At 39.0% G+C, this 21870-nt stretch overlaps 1 protein-coding gene across 1 annotated transcript; it reads left to right on the top strand.

Moving 5' to 3' along the window:
- Nucleotides 1–10799: 10799 nt before the first annotated feature.
- On the top strand, nt 10800–16303 carry LOC127688739 (tripartite motif-containing protein 43C-like). Its single transcript, XM_052187674.1, has 6 exons — nt 10800–11207; nt 11781–11876; nt 12621–12854; nt 13883–13905; nt 14509–14600; nt 15804–16303. The coding sequence occupies exons 1-6, from the start codon at nt 10800–10802 to the stop codon at nt 16301–16303; spliced, it is 1353 nt and encodes a 450-aa protein (XP_052043634.1).
- The last annotated feature ends 5567 nt before the right edge of the window (nt 16304–21870 follow it).

The following is a 21870-nucleotide window of genomic DNA, read 5'->3' as shown; positions in this document are numbered from 1 at the left end:
GGGAGTTAAAATAGACATAGAGGTGGTCAGAGGAAAGGATTGGGTTGGGAAAGGGTTTGGGAAAGGGAACAGCAGAGATCAATTATGAGGATGACAGAGGAAAACAGAACTGGGAGCGGGGACTGGAAACAGTTGTGGGGAGGTAGGGGCCAACCAAAGACTGACCCAACTTGAGACTCATGACATGAGAGAAAGCCCACCCTGACACTATTAATGTTATTATGCCATATTTGTAGATTGTAGCCTAGCAAAACTGGCATCTGGAAACAGATGCAGAGACCTATAGTCAAACATTAGGTAGACCTTGAGGAATCCTGTGGAAGACAGGGAGAAAGGATTGAAGGAACCAAGAAATCAAGGACACAACAAGAAAACCTACAGAATCACTGAACAGAACCATCAAACAGAGAACATGGATGTGCTGGACTTAGGTCCTCTGCACATATGTAACAGATATGGAGCTTGGTGTTCATGTGGGACCATGCAGGAGCATGGCATGTCAGTGAACTTGTTGCCTGTCCTGAGTTATCTGTCTCCTAATTGGGTTGCATTGTCCAGCTTCAATAGAAGATATGCCTAGTCTTACTGCAACTTGATATGCCAATGAAGGTTAATATACATGGAGGCTTCTTTTCTGAGAAGGGGATGAAGGATAATAGGAGGGGAAGTGAGGAGAGACTGGAAGGCTAAGGGAGGGGAAGCTGCAAGTGGGATGTAAAGTTAATTAACTAATGGGAAAACCACTCATGGGTTTGACATAAAACAGATTGATCAGTGGAATCAAATAAGACTCAGTAATAAATCCACACATCTATGCAAACCTGATTTTTGATACAGAAGACAGAAATTCATAATAATGAAAAGAAAACACCTTCAACAAATTTTGCTGATCTATTTGGATCTCAAGCTGTAGAGGAATGCAAATTGATCCATATCTATTACCCTATGTAAAACTCAAGACCAAGTGGATTGAAGAACTCAACATAAAACAAGATACACTATAACTTATAGAAGAGAAAATGGGGGAAATACTTGAACTCATTGGCATAGAAGACAACTTCTTGAACATAACACCACTAGAGCAGGTACTAAAAACAATGATTAATAAGCGGGCCACCATGAAACTGGAAAGCTTGTGTATAGAACAGTACTCCATCAATAGGATAAAATGGCAGTCTTTAGAATAGGAAAAGATTTTCAACAAATCAACATTCAGTAGAGGGCTAATATATAAAATACATGAAAAACTCAAGATATTAGTCATCAACAAACTAAATAGTCCAATTATAAATAGAATAAACGTATAACCAGAGAATTCTCAATGGAGGAATTCCAAATGACTGAGAAACACTTAAATGTTCATAATCCTCAGTCATCAGGGAAATGCAAATCAAAACTCCTCTGAGATTCCATCTTATACCTGTCAATGGTTAAAATCAATAACATCAGTGACAGCTCATGCTGGTGAGTAGGAGAACAACCCTCTATCTCTGGCAGCTGTAAAAACTTGTACAAGCATTATGTAAATCGATATAATTCCTCAGGAAACTGGGAAATGATCTCTCAAGACCCAGCTATTCCACTAATGGGCATGTGCCCAAAGAGCACACTATACTATCACAGAAACACTTGCTCAGGTATTTTCAAAGTGGCTTTATTCATAATAGCCCCAAACTGGAAACAACATTAAATTTCCCTCAAATGAAGAATGGATAAATTAAATGTGGTACTTTTATTCCCATTCAAAATATCATTTATTATGAATTATTAAAAAATAAACACTTCAAATAAGTACTACTTGTAAGATTCACTGATGTCCTTTTTAAGACTATTTTAGTTATTAGTTATTTTTTAGTTATTTAGTTATTAGTGGAAACCTGTGAATATGAATGTGGATGTCAGTGAAGGCCACAAGAGGGCGCAGCCCTGGGAAGCAGGTTTTTTTTTTTTTTTTTTTAAAAAAATATATATATATATATACATATATATATGTATATATATATATATTTTCTATATTCTTTGTTTACATTCCAAATGATTTCCCCTTTCCCAGATCCCCCCTTCTCATATGTCCCATAAACCTTCTCTCCATCCATTCTCCCATCACCTCTCTCCTTTTTCTCTGTGACACATGAGTCTATGGAGCCCATACCAAGCCATAGTATAATACAAAGTACATTTAATCCAACGTCAAAAGTCTCCAGTCTATAACAGTCATGACAATGTTAAAAAGTTCAAAGTCTTTTCTGAGATTTTTGCAGTATCTTAACTGTAATCGCAATTAAAGTTACAAATACTGGGTCAAAGCCAGACAGAAAACCAGCTAGGCACCCTCCAAACTTCAAATCTCCATGTTTGATGTGAATTCCTTTCATCCTTGTTAACTGCTCTTGGCAGATCTGGTATTCAGCACCAACCAACTTCATTCTCTTGAGCTGGTTCTACTCTGTGTTCACAGCTTTCCTTGGCAGATACCTCAAGGTTCTGACATCTCAGATACATCTTGGTGTATGCAAGGCATCCTTCACAGCTTCTAGTTCCAATGTCTGAGATCTACACATTATCTTCTGGGCTCCTCCAAAGGGCTTGGGTCCCATCTCCAGTTCTGCCCTCTGTAGCACTCTAGGCTCTGATTGACTATACTCCAGTCCATTGCTGCTGCTGTTCTTGGTTGGGTCATCCCATGGTACTGCTGGCATCTCCAATAGGATGAGTCTTCCACTGCAATTAGGCTTCACCAATAGCCTTTCATAGGCTCCCTTCATAATGCCCAGCCTCAACTTCATTGCATAATCCCTTCATTCCTGGGCCATCAATTGCAACTTAGCCTGCACCTTCACCAATGTTCTTTCTAACCTCTCACAGTGCCAAGCCTCAGCTTACTCCACAACTCCCGCAGACCTTCAAATTCTGTAACACCTGGGTGATTGCACACTATCAATTCCAGCTGCAGTACCAGGTACAGCCTTGGCTATCTCTGGAACACAACTTCTTTCTGCTCTCAGAAAACACTTCCCAGAAGATTTCACCTCGGTGATGCTGGTCTTTTCTTAATCACCACTAATTTCGAAGCTCCAGCTAACTAGCATCAGTTATCCCAGTAGTCCCTTCTATTTCTGACTCCAAAGCCAAGTCTAAGTGGCAGAAGCTGCCGAGTTCTGCTGCTTGAAGGAGATGGAACATGGCCCTCTTGTTCTATTTCATTATCACTAGCTTTCTGTTTTCTACCTCCTTCACTGCCTAAACCTTCCTGTTCTGGAACTTGCTCTGTAGATTGATCTCTGAGAACAACTGTGTAGCTCTGACTCCTTAATGTGGGGATTAAAGGAATGTATCACTGCAGGCAATGGTGGTACACACCTTTAATCCCAGCACTCAGGAGGCAGAGGGAAGCAGATTTCTGAGTTCAAGGCCAGCCTGGTCTACAGAGTGAGTTCCAGGACAGCTGTGACTATACAGAGAAACCCTGTCTCAAAAAACAAAAACAAAAACTAAAACTAAAACACAAAACAAAACAAAACAAAAAGATGTGTATTACCATGTCTGGATCTAAATTTAGCTGGGACAGATCTTTCTTCAAGATCACCACTCCCTTAATTCAAAGTAATATCCTTGAAATCAGGATCAAGCTCCATTTCAATTCCCAGTGCACCCCCTTTTGTTTTTTCTTTTTGTTTTTCTTTTTGTCTTTTTCTTGTTTTTATGTTTTTCTAGACTGAGTTTCTTAGTAGTCATGGATGTCCTTGAACTCAGTCTGTAGACCAGGCTGGCCCCAAACTTAGAAATTTACCTGCCTCTGCCTCCCAAGTGCTGTGATTAAAGGCGTGCACCACCACTGGCCAGCTGGTGCCCCTTTAATACTTGAATAATACTTTTAAATTTTTTCTTTCAAAGCTTGCTATACTTGTTCAAAACCCTCTTCATGAGACTTAAACAGAGAACAAAGTCCATGCTGGACATTTTTGAGACTTCCATTGTCTATGCAATTAATTGGAGTCTCTTCAACCTACCCTCAGGCAGACTCTTAAAACTATGGCAGAGAAAATCCTAGGGCAAAAGGCAGGCACATTTTTTCACTAAATATCAAAAGAGCAGCCTCTAGACCTCATAATGAGATCCTTCTCCCACAGTTCAAATCACCCTCAGCACCAATGTCTTCCATATTCCTACTAGAAGGGTTCACTAAGCCAAACTTAAAGAACTCCACAGTTTTCCATATCCAAAGTCACCAAATCAACATTCATCCAGACAAAAACATGAAAAAGCTTATCACAGTAATACCCTAGTCCCCAGTACCAACTTCTGTATCAGTCAATGTTCTCTAGAGTTAGAGCAATTATGGAATGTCTCTATATATTAAAGGAATTTGTTGTCTACAGTACTTCTAACCCAATAGTTGACAGATGTGAATGGGAAGCCCCACTTCATGAGAAAACTTTATTTTCAATGATAAAAAAGAAGTGCCTAGGCAATCAACAGGCCCTTGAGTATGTCTATGATGGCCTTTCAGAGAACAAGAGGGAAGAGCCATCCTGTGAGCATCCATCCAATAGATTAGGCACACAGGAATAAAAGAAAGGAGTGAGTGAGGGCAGGTATTCTGCTTCTCTGCTTTTTGGCTGCTGAGGTGAAGACCTTAGCTCTGACACCTAGACAAAGAATTAGCCTGTATCAGGGATAAGCTTCCTAACTGATCACCCAATACAAAGTGTGCAACCCTTGTGATGACTGTTCTTGGTAGTAATTTGACTACATCTGGAATTAAGTATAACTCAAGGGGCTGGAACTTTTCTTGTGAGGATTTTTCCCCTCTTGACTGAATCATTTGAAGAGGGAAAACCTACCCAAACCCTGACATTTTGAGCTTCAAGAATCTACCTAAAATCCTAGCCAAAGCTCTGGTAGCCACCTCTATGAAGGACCTATAAGAAGGGAAGGGAGAGGGAAAACTATGGAATTCTATTTTAACTAAGAACATATTAAAAATAAACCATCCAGGTGCAAAGCAAGCAAAAACATGGCTGAGATGTGGATGGTTCCTAGTTATTTCACATCTACAACATTAACACACAACAGTCTGGTTAATGAGAACTCAACAGGTGGGGAGCTAGGCATCTTTAAAGTCTACTGTCACTATACACAGTCAAAAGTAAATAGAAGGAGATTGGTGCATTTTCCCCTCTTTTAGAATAGAAAGTCGAGTTAGTAAAGGGGGTAGACTTGTACGAAGTAGCAGTTGAGATCAATATGAGCAAAAGAAGTTGTAAAATATCCTCCAAAGAACTAAAAATGATATTCATGTTGATATTTGCTAGAATCAGAGATTAATGGCACCACCCTCTGTTAAGCTAGGAAAGCAAAGTATGAGCACACTGAACAATATGTAGTTACAGTAAAAGTGTTTTAAAATTACTAATTTTTTCCCTTAGAAAATTTCTCACTGCATATTCTAGTCAGGTCTTGAACTGAAAATTCTCCTTCTTCAGCATGCTAATTCCTTGAATTTTGGGTAAAAGTGTGAGCTACCACACCCAGCTAAACAGTGATTCAGGAATTCCCTTGGGGGAGATTTGCTTGTGGAGATTGGCCAAGGTGTTAGTTCAACCTTTCATCCATTTAGATAATCCCACTTAGAGAAGCTCACCCATTGGAAGCATTAGTAAAAACCACCTTGGGAGGAAGTGGGTGTGGTCCTTAGAGACTCTAAGCACTGTCCTAGGGCCTACCAGGTTCATTTTTCTCCAGTTCAGACCACAGTGTATTTTGAACCTTCTGGTCCAGACACTGCTAGACCTATCACCCCTGGGCTCTGAGGATCTGATCTCAGAACTGAGCTAGTATTGTATTGCTACCAAGGATTGCTGAGCACAGGGATAATTGCTTGGGTAAGTGCACAATTTACAAGAGAAAATTCCTTCATAGTCCATATTTTTAACTAAATACAAACAGGTGTTTGCTTAGAAGTTATATTTTGCTATTCAGCAAAACCTGACTCAGTTTGCATTTGGATTTCTTTCTTGGGGTATAATGTGGGTTAAGGTTATAAATAATTTTAAATTTATCATTATGCACATTTTAGTTGATCTGATGTATTGTATTGAGAGATAGTTTCATGATACTTTACAATTTTGTGCATTGTCTACATTCTAAAATATTTCAAAGTGCATTTTATGCTAAACAAATGCCCTGAATGGCTTAAAGACATTGGAATTCAAAGATATCTAGGAAAGTATAGAAGTCAAAACTCAATTTTCAGCAAAAGAATTTTCATTTTTCTTCTGTTATAAATTATAGGAGGGAAGATCTCACAGTAAAAATGGATACTTAAGTGTACCATGGCTATTCTTGATAGAGTTGGGTATGTTAAATTGGAAGGTTACATGTAATTAATTAGAGAAAACTAACTACTCTCTTATTCATAAGAGTACATTCTTGATAGAGTTGGGTATGTTAAATTGGAAGGTTACATGTAATTAATTAGAGAAAACTAACTACTCTCTTATTCATAAGAGTACATTCTATTTAAAATCTCTTGCAATTTTTTTTTTCATTTTTGTGTTTGATCTGGGTTATCTCTGTGTTCTTGTTTTGTCCTGAAATATCTAATGTACAAAAAAAAAAAAAAGCATGCCAAAGGAAAACATGACCTTTAGCTAAACTAAGGAAGGCAGCATTAAAATCCCAATGTTTTTGCTAATCTAATTGTTGATAATATTAGTAGTGGATTTTAAAATACACAAAACCACCAGCTAAAACCATTTGATTCCATCTGTGTCTAACTGCAGAAGCTTAATTATTTTGTCAAAATTTGCCTCAATCAAACTGAAATTCTTTTTCTTTCTTTCTTTCTTTCTTTCTTTCTTTCTTTCTTTCTTTCTTTCTTTCTTTCTTTCTTTCTTTCTTTCCTTTTATTTTCATTTCCTTTTTATTTTGTCGTTGTTTTGTTTTGTTTTGTTTTGTTTTTTCAAGACAAGGACAGACAGGTAGCCCTGGCTGTCCTGGAACTCATGCCTTAGAGCAGACTAGCCTCAAACTCAGAAATCTGCCTGCCTCTGCTCCCACGCACTAGGATTAAAGGCGTGCACCACCACTGCCCAGCTTTCTTTTCTGTTCTTTGTTCTCTTTTCTTTATTTATGTTACATTTCTTTCTTTTCTTTTCTTTATTTTTGTTTTGGTTTTTCGAGAGAGGGTTTCTCTGTGTAAGTAGTCCAGGATGTCCTGGAATGCAATCCTTAGACCAGGCTGGCCTTGAACTCAAAATTGCCTGCCTCTGCCTCCCAAATGATGGGATTAACGGTGTTCACCACCACTGCTGGGTCTGAGATTATTTCTACATATGAAAATTAAAAGAGATTGGAAATATGTACCCTATGGTTAGATAACCAAGTCTCACAAAGACATGAAAGCTTCACTTATGCCTCAAGATTTCTTCCCACAAACTCAAGGCAGGAGTTTTGTTTTGGGGAAATAAACAAGTGTCTACAAAGAATTGGCCCTGGGATGGAGAGATAGCTCAGCAGTTAGGAGCACTGACTGCTCTTCCAGAGTCCTGAGTTCAATTGTCAGCAACCACAACCATCTGTAATCGGGATCCAAAGCCCTCTTCTGGTGCATCTGAAGACAGTGACACTGTACCAACATACATAAAATATAAAAAAAAAATCTTAAAGAAATAATTTCCCTTGTGTTCAACTTGAGAGAAGCAAGATTGCTATAGAAATGACCTGATATATTTGTGAAAAGCTATTGGATTAGATTCATTCAGTTGGGAAGACCACACTACACTAAGTGTTGGTGAGATCATTCCTCCAGCCCATGGGTTGAGGGCTCCAATGAAGAAAAAGGGGGAAGGGGAACTGAGGAGCAAGCTTTCCTTTGCTTCTTGCTTCCTTATTTTGGAAGTCATGAGTGCAGCTGCCTTGAGCTCCCACCATTTCTTCTCACCATGATATCCTTGAAATAGGAGACAATATAAATTCTTATTCTTTTAGGCATTTTGTAGCAGAAAGAAGAGAAATGAGTGATATTTCCCATGAAGACTTAAGGGTTGGGGCAGTGGAATCTGAATAATAAGAAAGTAAAAGTCAGATACCAAACAAAAGTGTTTAGTTGAGAAATCATGAAGTAGTGTGCATTTACTTGGATAGACAACAAATGCAGAACCTGTTTTACTCACATGCCTGCAGTGAAAGTCCAGCCTATGGTACAGAAGGACTTGGATCACTCCTCCATATGGTATTTTTTTTCTCTATAACATTGGAGAGGATTGTCATGGATCGGCAGAATCAATATAGTTAAAATGGCCATTTTGCCTAAAGCACTATACAGATTCAATGCAATACCCATCAAAATCCCAACTCAATTCTTCACAGAGCTAGAAAGAGCAATTATCAAATTCATCTGGAACAACAAAAAACCCAGGATAGCTAAAACTATTCTCAGCAACAAAAGGAAATCTGGGGGAATCAGTATCCCTGACCTCAAGCAATACTACAGAGCAATAGTGTTAAAAACTGCATGGTATTGGTACAGTGACAGACAGGAGGATCAATGGAACAGGATTGAAGATCCAGAAATGAACCCACACACCTATGGCCACTTGATCCTCGACAAAGAGGCTGAAAACATCCAATGGAAAAAAGATAGCCTTTTCAACAAATGGTGCTGGTTCAACTGGAGGTCAGCATGCAGAAGAATGCGAATTGATCCATCCTTGTCTCCTTGTACTAAGCTCAAATCCAAATGGATCAAGGACCTCCACATAAAGCCAGACACTCTGAAGCTAATAGAAAAAAAACTGGGGAAGACCCTTGAGGACATCGGTACAGGGAGAAAGTTTCTGAACAGAACACCAATAGCGTATGCTCTAAGAGCAAGAATTGACAAATGGGACCTCATAAAATTACAAAGTTTCTGTAAGGCAAAGGACACCATCAAGAGGACAAATCGGCAACCAACAAATTGGGAAAAGATCTTCACCAATCCTACATCAGATAGAGGGCTAATATCCAATATATATAAAGAACTCAAGAAGTTAGACTCCAGAAAACCAAACAACCCTATTAAAAAATGGGGTACAGAGTTAAACAAAGAATTCTCACCTGAAGAACTTCGGATGGCGGAGAAGCATCTTAAAAAATGCTCAACTTCATTAGTCATTAGGGAAATGCAAATCAAAACAACCCTAAGATTTCATCTTACACCAGTCAGAATGGCTAAGATTAAAAATTCAGGAGACAGCAGGTGTTGGAGAGGGTGTGGAGAAAGAGGAACACTCCTCCACTGCTGGTGGGGTTGCAAATTGGTACAACCACTCTGGAAATCAGTCTGGCGGTTCCTCCGAAAACTGGGCACCTTACTTCCAGAAGATCCTGCTATACCACTCCTGGGCATATACCCAGAAGACTCCCCACCATGTAATAAGGATACATGTTCCACTATGTTCATAGCAGCCCTATTTGTAATTGCCAGATGCTGGAAAGAACCCAGGTATCCCTCAACAGAAGAGTGGATGCAAAAAATGTGGTATATCTACACAATGGAGTACTATTCAGCCATTAGAAACAATGAATTCATGAAATTCTTAGGCAAATGGATGGAGCTAGAGAATATCATACTAAGTGAGGTAACCCAGACTCAAAAGGTGAATCATGGTATGCACTCACTAATAAGTGGATATTAACCTAGAAAACTGGAATACCCAAAACATAATCCACACATCAAATGAGGTACAAGAAGAAAGGAGGAGTGGCCCCTGGTTCTGGAAAGACTCAGTGAAACAGTATTCAGCAAAACCAGAACGGGGAAGTGGGAAGGGGTAGGAGGGAGGACAGGGGAAGAGAAGGGGGCTTGCGGGACTTTCGGGGAGTGGGGGGGCTAGAAAAGGGGAAATCATTTGAAATGTAAATAAATTATATCGAATAATAAAAAAAAAAAAAAAAAAAAAAAAAAAAAAAAAAAAAAAAAAAACCATACCAATTCATTCAGCCTGTGTCTGTTGATTGGAGAATTGAGGCCACTGATATTTAAAGTTATTACCAAAATGTGTGTGCTAATTGTGGACATTGTGTTGATTTTTGGTGTTGATTGTTGTTGTGTAGCAGTTTCCTCAGTGACTGAAATAGCCTGTTCTGCAGGAGAGCTCTTTAATAATACAGAAGGCAAAGAATTCAAGATAGCTTCAGGAAGTCCCTGAAACTTATCAGATTCAGTTCAATCCCAGTGTGTATAGTAAAGTCTGCTTAGAGTCACTCTCAGATAAGCTAAGCTGCAAAGAAGACTGTCAGAGGAGCAGAGCTGCAAAGAAATCTCCAAGAGTAAACCAGCTTCCTGGAAGAAGCAGAAACCAGTTCAGCTTCCTCAAAGAGGTTTAGACCAATAGACTCATCTAGAAAAAATGATCTGTTGACCTGCCTGCAGGATGTACATTGTTCTCCAGGTTTCCAGCTTTTTGAACTGTCTCTCATTTGGTGGTAGGATTTGGTGATTACAGAAGCTGTCTTTGAGATGTTTCTGCTCTTGTAACCCCTCACTCATATTACTGTAAGTAACCACAATTAGACTCATTGATTAAAAAAAAAAAACATAACAATGTGGGTCAAAGCCTTCAGGAGGAATGTAGATGGTAGTTCTAGAATGGTGTCACATCAGGCAATATGTAGGGAAAAGTTCTTGGGAAAAAAATAAGTCTGTATTGCCATAATCAGAATTTAATCACAAGTTGAATCACATTTTGTCTAGTCTCTTGCTCCTCCTCTCTGGTCCAATAATAATAATTCTTATTTTTCCCCTCAGAAAAATGGAGTCAGACATTTTGCAAACCCCCCAGGAAACACTCACCTGCTGCATTTGCCAGGGCATCTTTATGGTTCCAGTCTCCTTAAGGTGTGGCCATACCTTCTGCAAGGTCTGTCTCATCCTTTCTTCAAAAGACTTCAGAATCCCTGACCTCTGCCCTATATGTAGGCAACCATCCCATTGGACATTCATAAATAACAACACTATGAAGAATCTGGTATCCACTGTGAGAGAAAACAGGCTCATGAAGTATTTGATTTCTGAGGAACACAAGTGCATGATCCACAAGGAGAGAAAGATGACATTCTGTGGCGAGAGCAGGGCCTTCCTCTGCCAATTGTGCTCTGACTCACAGGATCACAGAGGTCACACACACTGCACTATTGGAGAGCGTGCTTGTATGCAAATGGTAAGCAATATTTCTGAAAAAAAAATGGATGAGAGCTTGAGAGAGGGAGGCTTAGCAGAGCACAGGAAGATGCGTGTCCTGATTCTGAAGAATCCATTGTACTCCAAATCTTGTCACTTTTTAAACAGGGAATGAGGAATGACTGACTATAAAATGTAAACATTCCTAGCCAGGTGCATAAGTATAAATATCATTTCTAGTTTCATGATTCATTATATTCACATCACTGAAAATTATAATCATGGTAAATTTACATCTTTAAAAAGTGCCCATGACAGAAGACTAAAATCCCAAAAGTACACTGGAATGAGCTGCTTAGAACCGGGATCCCAGTCGGATGCTAATTATCCAGACAATCGTCAATTGCAGTCTATCACTTTACTTGAGCTCAGGGTGGTTGTATTTTGTAATTCTATGGTCTGAAGTTTAAAGTTTCATAGTTACTAAAAATAAAAAGAAACAGCACTGTGATCCTTCTTCTACCCTTTCTAAAGTAATTGTGTTCAGTACTAGAGTTTGTCCATCAGGTAATTCATTATTTAAGTAATGATGACATTTATTTATTTATTACAGCTGAAACTTGAAAAGCAAATGGCATCTTTATTGAAGAAGATCCTATTACAGCAAGACAATCTAAATAAAGCGAGGACAACAATCTTTCACTGGTTGGTGGGTATGAAGCTGATGTGTAAATTCAACCAGACGCAAACTTGGACATTCACAATTTGAGGATCAGATATGGGATGCGATGCTAGGAAATCCTTTTATGTTAACCGTAAATTCTTAAAGGCAAAATCCAATTTTGAACACAGAAAAAAACCTGGCCATGTGGCAATAAAGTTTGATAATAATGGGTGAATTTCTGAGTGTTTAGCAGATTACATCAGACTTTATGACTCCACTTGGAATTTTGGTTGCTATGTATGTGCAAACTTGCATTTTTTTCTTTTCCTTTCTTTTTGTTTTCTTTTTTGGTTATTTGAGACAGGGTTTCTCTGTGTAGCCCTGGCAGTCCTGGAACTTACTCTGTAGACCAGGCTGGCCTCAAACTCAGAAATCTGCATGCCTCTGCCTCCCAAGTGCTGGGATTAAAGGCATGTGCTACAACTGCCCAGCCCAAAGTTGCATTTTTGAATGAACATATTATAAATCAAAATCTTTTTTCCAGATATCTCAGACACTCATTTAATAGATGAAAATGGTAAGGGAAAAGGATGGGTTTGTTTGTTTCCTCTATTAATAATGAAGAAATGTATAAAATCAAATGATTTACATTTTCTGAAAAGTGGGAACAGTAAATCAGCGTGTGCAGTGCCCTGATGGGATCCTGTAGGTGAATTTAAACATAGAAGAATTCAGTGGAGAGGATCAAATACTCTCCAGATGTGATCTAGGATGTCCCTTTTCCTTCAGGACGATGTGACCCTACGGGGGGAAATGATCAGGACACAGTATAGCAAATTACATCCACCCCTCAATGAAGAAGTGAATCAATATATGGCATGTATGAAAAATCAAAGCAGTATTATTTTAGAGGCGCTCAGGGAAAATGAAGCCATGATGGTCCACAAGAGGAGTCAACTAATAGAATTGTGTCAGGAACTGAAGGCAACATCCCAGAAGCCATATGAGGTGCTGCTGCTGCAGGTAGGCATGTAAGAGGGCTTGAAACAGTGTTATTATCTGAGGCCACACCTGTGACTGTTACATCTGAGATCCATTTCTATATCCCCTGTACTTATTATCAGGTTTTATGAAAAATCTGGAAAGATAATTTCTGTAATATCCTAAAAAGAAGCTTGTTGACATTGTGTCAGCAGATTCCATACTGAATATCTCTTTTGTGTGTGTGTGTTTGTAGCTTGCTTTGAAACCCCAAATTAAGTGATTATTGTGACCAAGCACTCCATTTTACCTCTTCTTGCATGCTAGTACAGTTTTAAAGTAGTCTACCATAAGTTTGTTCTGTTTGAAAGCTGTGTTTTTGAGCTTTCTTTGGGAGATGGGGGATTTGATATATGTTCTTCTTTTGTGGTGCACAATGGCCTCAGATTCACAGGATTCCTGAGACCTAAACCCAAAATTCTAAAATTACAGATATGAGGCACCATATAGGGGTTAGGCCTCAGTTTTGAAGTACCCTTAATGAAAGTTTCCTATGCTTGAGTACAAGATCAAAGAAAGTCCTCTTTGAAGACAGCTGAGTGTTACAAAGCAGTGTATAACTCCTACCCATATGCTTCCCAAATATTCTCACAGCCTGATTTCATTAGGAATTCATTCCATTGTGCTAATCCACTTCTTTGGCATTACCCTGGGATGTGAAAATACATTTGCAAGGTGAATCAGTGTAGTGATGACTAACAATTATGTAAAGAAAATAAAACTTTTTTATATATAAAGATATAAAACTTTATGAGCTGGAGAGATGGATTAGCAGTTAAGAGCACTGACTGATCTTCCAGCAATCTTGAGTTCAATTCCCAGCAGCCACATGGTGGTTCACAACCATCTATAATGGGATCTGATGCCCCCTTCTGGTGTGTCTGTAGGGAGAAAAGTGTACTCATATACATAAAATGAATAAGTAAATCTCTAAAAAAAACTATGTATATATAGAACAACATTGTGGGCTGTTCCTTCAGATATCTAAGCTTCTCTTGTTTTGTTTGCAGGATTTGGATGACTTGTTCAGCAGGTGAGTTTAATCCTCAGTGTAAGCCAGGATACCCTGAACTATGGTACAAAGCTGAACAAGCCCTCTTAGGAATGTACAAATATACTTTGTATAGAAAATACTTAGTTGTTTATGGATGATGGGTTTGGGATTGTGTTCATGGATATGATGCCTGTTTGGCATTACCAGACAGTGTCTTTTCTTTCTCCCTATTAGTAAAGAGTGTATGTAATGGTCTTGAGCTAAAATTTGTCATTTTCAAATCCTAATCATTGAGGCCCATGGGCTGTACTTTCCTGGTAGTAGAAGAAAGGGGCTGGAAGCATGGGAAAGAGGTTGGTAACAGGAAGGGTTTTAGAAAGAGCATCTAAGAGGAAACCACTATGTCTCCTGACCATGAGGTTTCTTTAATATAAGAAAATGTTCTGTATGGGTGCACATGTGTGCAGGACACAGGAGCACTCTCAGGAGTTTGTCCTCTCCTTACACCATGGGTTCCTGAGATTGAACTTCAGTTGTCAGGTTATGTGACAAGAGTTTTAATACTTAGCTCCCAGTGAAGATTTTTCCTCATCCCTGGGGTGATATCTGTAGCACATGCCTATCAATGTCTTCTCCTTGCAGGAGTGAGTTAGTGCAGCTGACGCAGAGAATGAAACCAAAACTCAGTGCCCATCCTAATACTGGGCTGACTGCAAGGTACAAGTACTTCCAAGGTGAGTGTCAGCACTGATATAATGACCAGAGGTGCACTTCAATAGTGAGATGACCTTTGTACAATGAATATTTTAATTCCCTAAAATATATATGTCTTGTTAAGCCACATTGTAATCATATTTAGGCAGATTTTTTTTACAAAGATTAATGAATACCAATTTAATGATGTACATGATTCAGGCTGAAAATAAAGTTTATTATACTCCATAGATTAAAAATTCACAAGATATAGTGGCACCAACTTGTAATCCCAGTATTAAAAACATGGAATCAGGAGGATAGCCCAAAAGTTGGAGGCCAGAAAGATTGACATAGTGAGTTCCATGCCAGTCAAGTGTATATAGCAGGAAATCCTATCTAAAAGAATCTACAGAAATGATCACACATGCACACACACATACAAAACCCAAACAGACAAAGTCATATATCACAGGCAATAAAAATAAAACAAGTTGATAAGATATGGGGCAGTCTGAATCACACTTGGAAATCAAAATATGGATTGTAACATCACAGGGAAAGAATATCAGAGCAACCAGGTTTTAATTAAATGCAGACAATTGCTACTAGGGAACAACTTCTAATGCATGCTTAGATTTATATTTGGTACAAATCTGCATAGTGGGATGAAAATCAAAACCATAACATGAAAGCAATCATGACCTAGGATATAGGAATAACTTTTCATGGAGACTCAGGTGTACAGCATTCAGGGGGTCCTCATTGCATTGCACACAGTTTGTTTGCCTGGTGTAACTAAAGCCCCTGAGAGAACTGTGCAGTTCTGTGCTGTGACTTCTACCTCTGCAGCTTCTATAGATTTTCAAAGCAGTTTTCATTATGTGCTCATTCTGTTTCTTTGTAGAACTTCTTGACTTTGATTTATCTGGGCTATAGCTACCCTTCCAGTGTTAGACTTTCTATTTTTAAAACCCAGGAAATCTCTAGGGATCTCGCTCTCACACCTGAGAAATGTAAATATTTGTTTTAACTAAAATTTCTTTCTTTTTTTGATGTTTTGTTGTTCTTTTTTTTTTTGAGACAGGGTTTTTCTAGGTGTGGTCCTTGGTGTCCTGGATTACACTCTGTAGACCAGGCTGGCCTCAATCTCAGAAATTCGCTGCCTCTGCCTCCCAAGTGCTGGGAATAAAGGAGTGTGCCACCACCACCCTGCTTAACTAAAATTTTGTCTCTTCCTACAGTGAAAGTTTTCTTTCAAAATTTGATCATATACAACTGCCACAGAAGCTTAGTTTTTGGTGTCAGAAGATTCACCTCTAGATATTGCAATGGACATACATTTCTGGCTGTGCCTAGATCCTATCGTGCTTCCTGGGGAACAGAGAGCTTTACCACTGGAAAACATTACTGGGAGCTGGATTTGAAGAACTATAAGGAATGGGCTGTAGGGGTCTGTGACAATGTCTGGTTAAAGAAGAGAAACTTTGAGATTGGATCTGAAGGAGCATTTCTTCTAGTGTGTTTGATGGATGGTGATCATTACAGTCTCCACACTACCTGCCCAATATTTCATCACCACATAGAGAAACCAACTGGTCGGGTTGGTGTGTTCCTTGATTGTGAGGGTGGATGTGTGAGTTTCCTGGATGTAACCCAGAGTTCTCTCATATACAGCTACTGCCCTGGAACTTTCCATTGCACTGTCAGGCCTTACTACTGTACTGTCTACAAATGGTCATAGGAAGCTATATCCAGTATGCTAGTGCTTTTCTATGATAATGTGTCCTCTGTTTATTGTGATTAAATATTGTGATGGTTTGTATATGCTTGGCCCAGGGAATGGCATTATTAGAAGTTGTGTCCATGTTGAAATATGTGTGTCACTGTGGTTATGGCCTTAAGACCCTCATCCTAGCTGACTAGAAGCCATTCTTCCACTAGCAGCCTTCAGATGAAGATGTAGAATGCTCAGCTCTCCTAGGACAGCCAGGGCTACACAGAAAAAAAATCCTGTCTCAGATAAACCAACAACAACAACAATAAAAGAATCCTCAGTTCTGCCTGAACGACGCCTGCTCCCACTTTGATGTTGCTATGCTTCCACTTTGATGATAATGGATTGAATCTCTGAACCTGTAAGCCAGCCCTATTTAAATATTGTCCTTTTTAAGACTTGCCTTGGTCATGGGGTCCGTTGAAAGCAGTAAAACCCTAACTAGGACAAATATTACAATGATATTAAATGTAAAAGATGGGTGACTGTTTGCTTTGTTTCTGCGGTCCACATGTTCCTCCCAGAACACTTACTTTCACAGTGTTTAGTGTTTTTCATTTATTTTTACATATTTGTAAGAATTGCTAATTAGAATCTAGAATCTACTGTAGAATTTGAACTTTTACTTTATTTATTTATTTTTTTTTATTTATTTATTTATTTATTTATTTATTTATTTATTTTTGGTTTTTTTGGAGTTGGTTTTTTTAAATTTTTTTATTCGATATAATTTATTTACATTTCAAATGATTGCCCCTTTTCTAGCCCCCCCACTCCCTGAAAGTCCCGTAAGCCCCTTCTCTTCCCCTGTCCTCCCACCCACCCCTTCCCACTTCCCCATTCTGGTTTTGCCGAATACTACTTCACTGAGTCTTTCCAGAACCAGGGGCCACTCCTCCTTTCTTCTTGTACCTCATTTGATGTGTGGATTATGTTTTGGGTATTCCAGTTTTCTAGGTTAATATCCACTTATTAGTGAGTGCATACCATGATTCACCTTTTGAGTCTGGGTTACCTCACTTAGTATGATGTTCTCTAGCTCCATCCATTTGCCTAAGAATTTCATGAATTCATTGTTTCAAATGGTTGAATAGTACTCCATTGTGTAGATATACCACATTTTTTGCATCCACTCTTCTGTTGAGGGATACCTGGGTTCTTTCCAACATCTGGCAATTATAAATAGGGCTGCTATGAACAAAGTAGAGCATGTATCCTTATTACATGGTGGAGAATCCTCTGGGTATATGCCCAGGAGTGGTATAGCAGGATCTTCTGGAAGTGAGGTGCCCAGTTTTCAGAGGAACCGCCAGACTGATTTCCAGAGTGGTTGTACCAATTTGCAAACCCACCAGCAGTGGAGGAGTGTTCCTTTTTCTCCACACCCTCTCCAACACCTGCTGTCTCCTGAATTTTTAATCTTAGCCATTCTGACTGGTGTAAGATGAAATCTCAAGGTTGTTTTGATTTGCATTTCCCTAATGACTAATGAAGTTGAGCATTTTTTAAGATGCTTCTCCGCCATCTGAAGTTCTTCAGGTGAGAATTCTTTGTTTAACTCTGTACCCCATTTTTTAATAGGGTTGTTCGGTTTTCTGGAGTCTAACTTCTTGAGTTCTTTATATATATTGGATATTAGCCCTCTATCTGATGTAGGATTGGTGAAGATCTTTTCCCAATTTGTTGGTTGCCGATTTGTCCTCTTGATGGTGTCCTTTGCCTTACAGAAACTTTATTTATTTATTTATTTATCTATCTATCTATCTATCTATTTATTTATTTATTTATTTATTTATTTTATTTATTTGTTTATTTTTGGTTTTTTTTGGAGTTGGTTTTTAACAGACAGTGTTTCTCTGTATAGCCCTGGCTGTCCTCGAGCTCACTCTGTAGACCAGGCTGGCCTCAAACTCAGAAATCTGCCTGCCTCAGCCTCCCAGAGTGCTGGGATTACAGGCATGCACCACCAGCAGCCGGCTTAGAATTAGAACTTTTAAACGTGCTCTGTATACAAAGTGGGATTCCAGGTCTACTGAATTATTATGTATCTATGTGATTCTAACTTAGTGGTATTAGGCAGAGGTGTACAGATGTACTGTAGGCAGATTTGTTGATCAATAAAAGCTTGAATCCCTATTTGATATAAACAAATTTAATTATTTATGATCTGTGAATGAACCGTACTTCCATCATTCAGAGAAAAGGGATTTTTTTTCTAGAAAGAAACGAAAGTGAGTTTCCCCCTCTTCTTTCATTTCCATTATTTTATAGCTCTTTACGTTGGGGACACACTAGAAACATGTTAATTGTCCCCAACATAAAACTGCTTTAAATATTGAGTATTCTTCCAGTCTGAGAACACATAATTGTGTTATGACATTCAAAAGCTGCAATCCTCTTCTGGAAACCTTCCATTGGCGGTTTGCTAGAATGTCCTGTGCACCTGAGAACACTGAGAGAAATAGATTGTAATGTCCATCCAAGGCCACTTTCTTTCATCATCCTCGAATTTCTGAAATCTTAAATTTTTGCTTTCCCTTTGGTTAGCCAGCATGGGTCCCTCTGTCTTTATCATGTTGTTCCTAAAGACATAATCTAAGTTATACTTCTTAATATCCCAACATGTAGATAAGATTTTACTAGCTGTGCGGTGGTGGCACATGCCTGTAATCCCAGCACTCTGGGAGGCAGAGGCAGGTGGATTTCTGAGTTCAAGGCCAGCCTGGTGTACAGAATGAGTTCCAGGACAGCCAGGGCTATACAGAGAAACCCTGTCTCGAAAAAACCAAATCCAAAAAACCAAAAAACCAAAAGAACAGCAAAAAAAAAAAAAAAAAAAAAAAAAAAAAAAAAAAAAAAAACCCAAAGATTTTACTGCCTTGACCATTTATTTCGTCACATATAGTTTGACTTGTGTGATGCCTAGGCTCTGACCAGAATATTACACCAAGGACTATACAGAGACCTCAGAATTTAGTGTGTCCCTTTAGGAATCATATTTCAAATATTATCTTAGAAAAAACTAGAGTGACCAAAAAGACAGTATACATAAGAAATCACATGTGATGACTACTTGGACAGCACCAGGTATTTGAGAAAAATAATCAAGAATCATGTAGTTCAATGAGATCTCAACACATAGAAACATTACGTTCAAAGGTGATGATGAGGTGTTTTATATTTCTAATGTACCCATTTCTATTAGAAAAAGAGAAAGCAAATGTTGGGGTTGCATTTAAATCATATACAAAGTTCTTTTTGTGGTTTTTTGAGACAAGGTTTCTCTGTGTAGCCCTGGCTGTCCTGGAACTCACTCTGTAGACCATGCTGGACTTGAACACAGAAATCCACCTGCCTCTGCCTCCCAAGTGCTGGGATTAAAGGCCTGTGCCACCATCACCCGGCTCAGAATTCTTGAGAAACTCTGAATTCCCCAATTTCCTGAAAGATTACATTCCAGTCATAAAACATCACTTTTTATACATCTACAATATAACATGTTATATGTAACACTCAGGAAACGTTGCAGAAGAGGCAGATACATCATAAGAACCAGAGCACCAGAACATCTGCTTCAAAATAGGCACACCAAGGAAGAGGGAGTTGAAGGAGGGTTCATGGGTGACTATACAGTATAAGAAATTGCTTTAAATTAATATAAGATCTAAAACACACAGTGGTCAAGAGTACTGACTGCTCTTCTGAAGGTCCTGAGTTCAAATCCCAGCAAGTACATGGTGGCTCATAACCATCTGTAATAAGATCCGATGCCCTCTTCTGGTGTCTGAAGAGAACAACAGTGCACTTACATATAATAATAAATAAATCTTTAAGAAAACAGTAGAACAGTCATGGCATCTCAGGGGCTTATCTCCTGTTCCAAGTTCCTCAAATGCACATTTGGGGTGGGCAAAAGGCCTTCATCTTAGCTACTTTTAACGAAATATAGAATATAGATCCTTTCTTATTTAATTATTGTTATCTTTTGAATTCAATGTAATAAGCTGAAACACAAAACTCATGTATATACATTATAAAATTTATTCTTAAATACAATGCAGCCTGATCATAGCCTCTCCTTCTTCCATTTTTCCCAGTCCAAGACTGGGCAAGGCAGCTCTGTAGCAGGAAATGGGTCTCAAAAGCAGACAAAAGAGTTAGACCTCTATCCACTGTTAGGAGTCCTACAAAGCCAGAAGCTAAAAGCCATAACATGCAGAGGACCCAAAGCACAGACCAATGCCCCAGGATGTCTGCTTCAGTCCCTGCTTAGTTGATTCTGTGGGCTGTGTCTTCCTAGTGTCCTTGACTCTTCTGACTCTTATTATTCTTCCTCCCCTACCCCTTGCTGAGTAGTGGTGGTGCACATCTTTAAGCCCAGAACTTGGGAGACAGAGGCAGGCAGATTTCTGAGTTCGAGTCCAGCCTGGTCTACAGAGTGAGTTCAAGGACAGCCAGGGCTACACAGAGAAACCCTGTCTCAAAAAAAGAAAATCTTCCTCCCCCGCAGCCATAGGATTCCTTGAGCTCTGAGGGCAAAGACCTAATGGAGTACTCCAATTTGTGTTCTCTCTCCATCTAATGTATGGCTATGAGTCTTACACTGACTTTCATCAGCTTCTAAGGGAAAGTGTCTCTGATGATTATTGAACTAGGCCCCAATCTATGAGTGTAGCAGAATACCACTAGGAATCATTTCATGGACTTATTTTTCCTACCCTTGGTCCTTGGCTATTCAGATTCTAGTTCTTGATTATCCAGGTAGTGTCAGGCATGGCTCCCTCTCTTGTTGTGTGGTTTGAATTAGACCACTTACAATTTGACTACTCCCAGAAGTTCTTCACCATTGCCCCAGCACAACTTTCAGGCAGGATAGTTTGTGGGTCTAAGGAGTATAGCTGGGTTCATGTTGCAATCCCACCACTGTAAGTTCCCTGGTTATAGAATATGGCTGGTCCAGGCTCTACATCCTCCATTGCTGAGAATGGTCTTTAGGGTCACCTTTGTACATTCCAGGGATTTTCCATTTCACTAGATTTCTACATCAGCTCCAAAAGTCAACCATTTCCAGTTGACTCTCCCATACTCTCCCTACATTCCTCCTTGAGAACTTGATTCCTTCTGTTCCCATCCCTACCTACTGTAGTCTACCCTCAAATGTATCCTACTTCCTCTTGTCAGTGACATACATTTGTCCCTGGTAGAGCCCTCCTTGTTAATTAGCCTCTCTGGGTTGGTGATCTGCAGCATGATTATCATGTACTTAACAATTAATACCCACTTATAATTGAATGTATACCAGGCTAGTTTTTCTGGGTCTCTGTTACCTCATTCAGGGTGTTTTCCACTAATTCCATCTATTTTCCTGAAAATTTCATGATGTCATTTTAAAAAATAGCTGTGTAATATTCCATAGTATAAAAGTACCAGATTTACAGCTGGAAGTGTCTGTGCTTCCGGTTGGTGTTCTAAGCATGGTCAGCAGTGGTGTTTCTCAGGTAAATCATGGGAAAAGGAAGAGGCTTGCTGAGAAG

The sequence above is a fragment of the Apodemus sylvaticus genome, chromosome 7 (genome assembly GCF_947179515.1).
Source record: "Apodemus sylvaticus chromosome 7, mApoSyl1.1, whole genome shotgun sequence".
In the NCBI taxonomy this organism is placed as follows: domain Eukaryota; kingdom Metazoa; phylum Chordata; class Mammalia; order Rodentia; family Muridae; genus Apodemus; species Apodemus sylvaticus.
Note: the sequence above shows the minus strand (reverse complement) of the source record. Positions and strands in the feature narration are given on the sequence as shown.

Excerpts from the sequence above, each read along its gene's own strand:
- LOC127688739 (XM_052187674.1), top strand. The coding sequence starts at position 10,800 with ATGGAGTCAGACATTTTGCAAACCCCCCAGGAAACACTCACCTGCTGC. Across the intron at positions 12,855-13,882 it reads ATGAGGTGCTGCTGCTGCAG|GATTTGGATGACTTGTTCAG; the intron begins GTAGGCATGTAA and ends TTTTGTTTGCAG. Across the intron at positions 14,601-15,803 it reads AAGGTACAAGTACTTCCAAG|TGAAAGTTTTCTTTCAAAAT; the intron begins GTGAGTGTCAGC and ends CTCTTCCTACAG.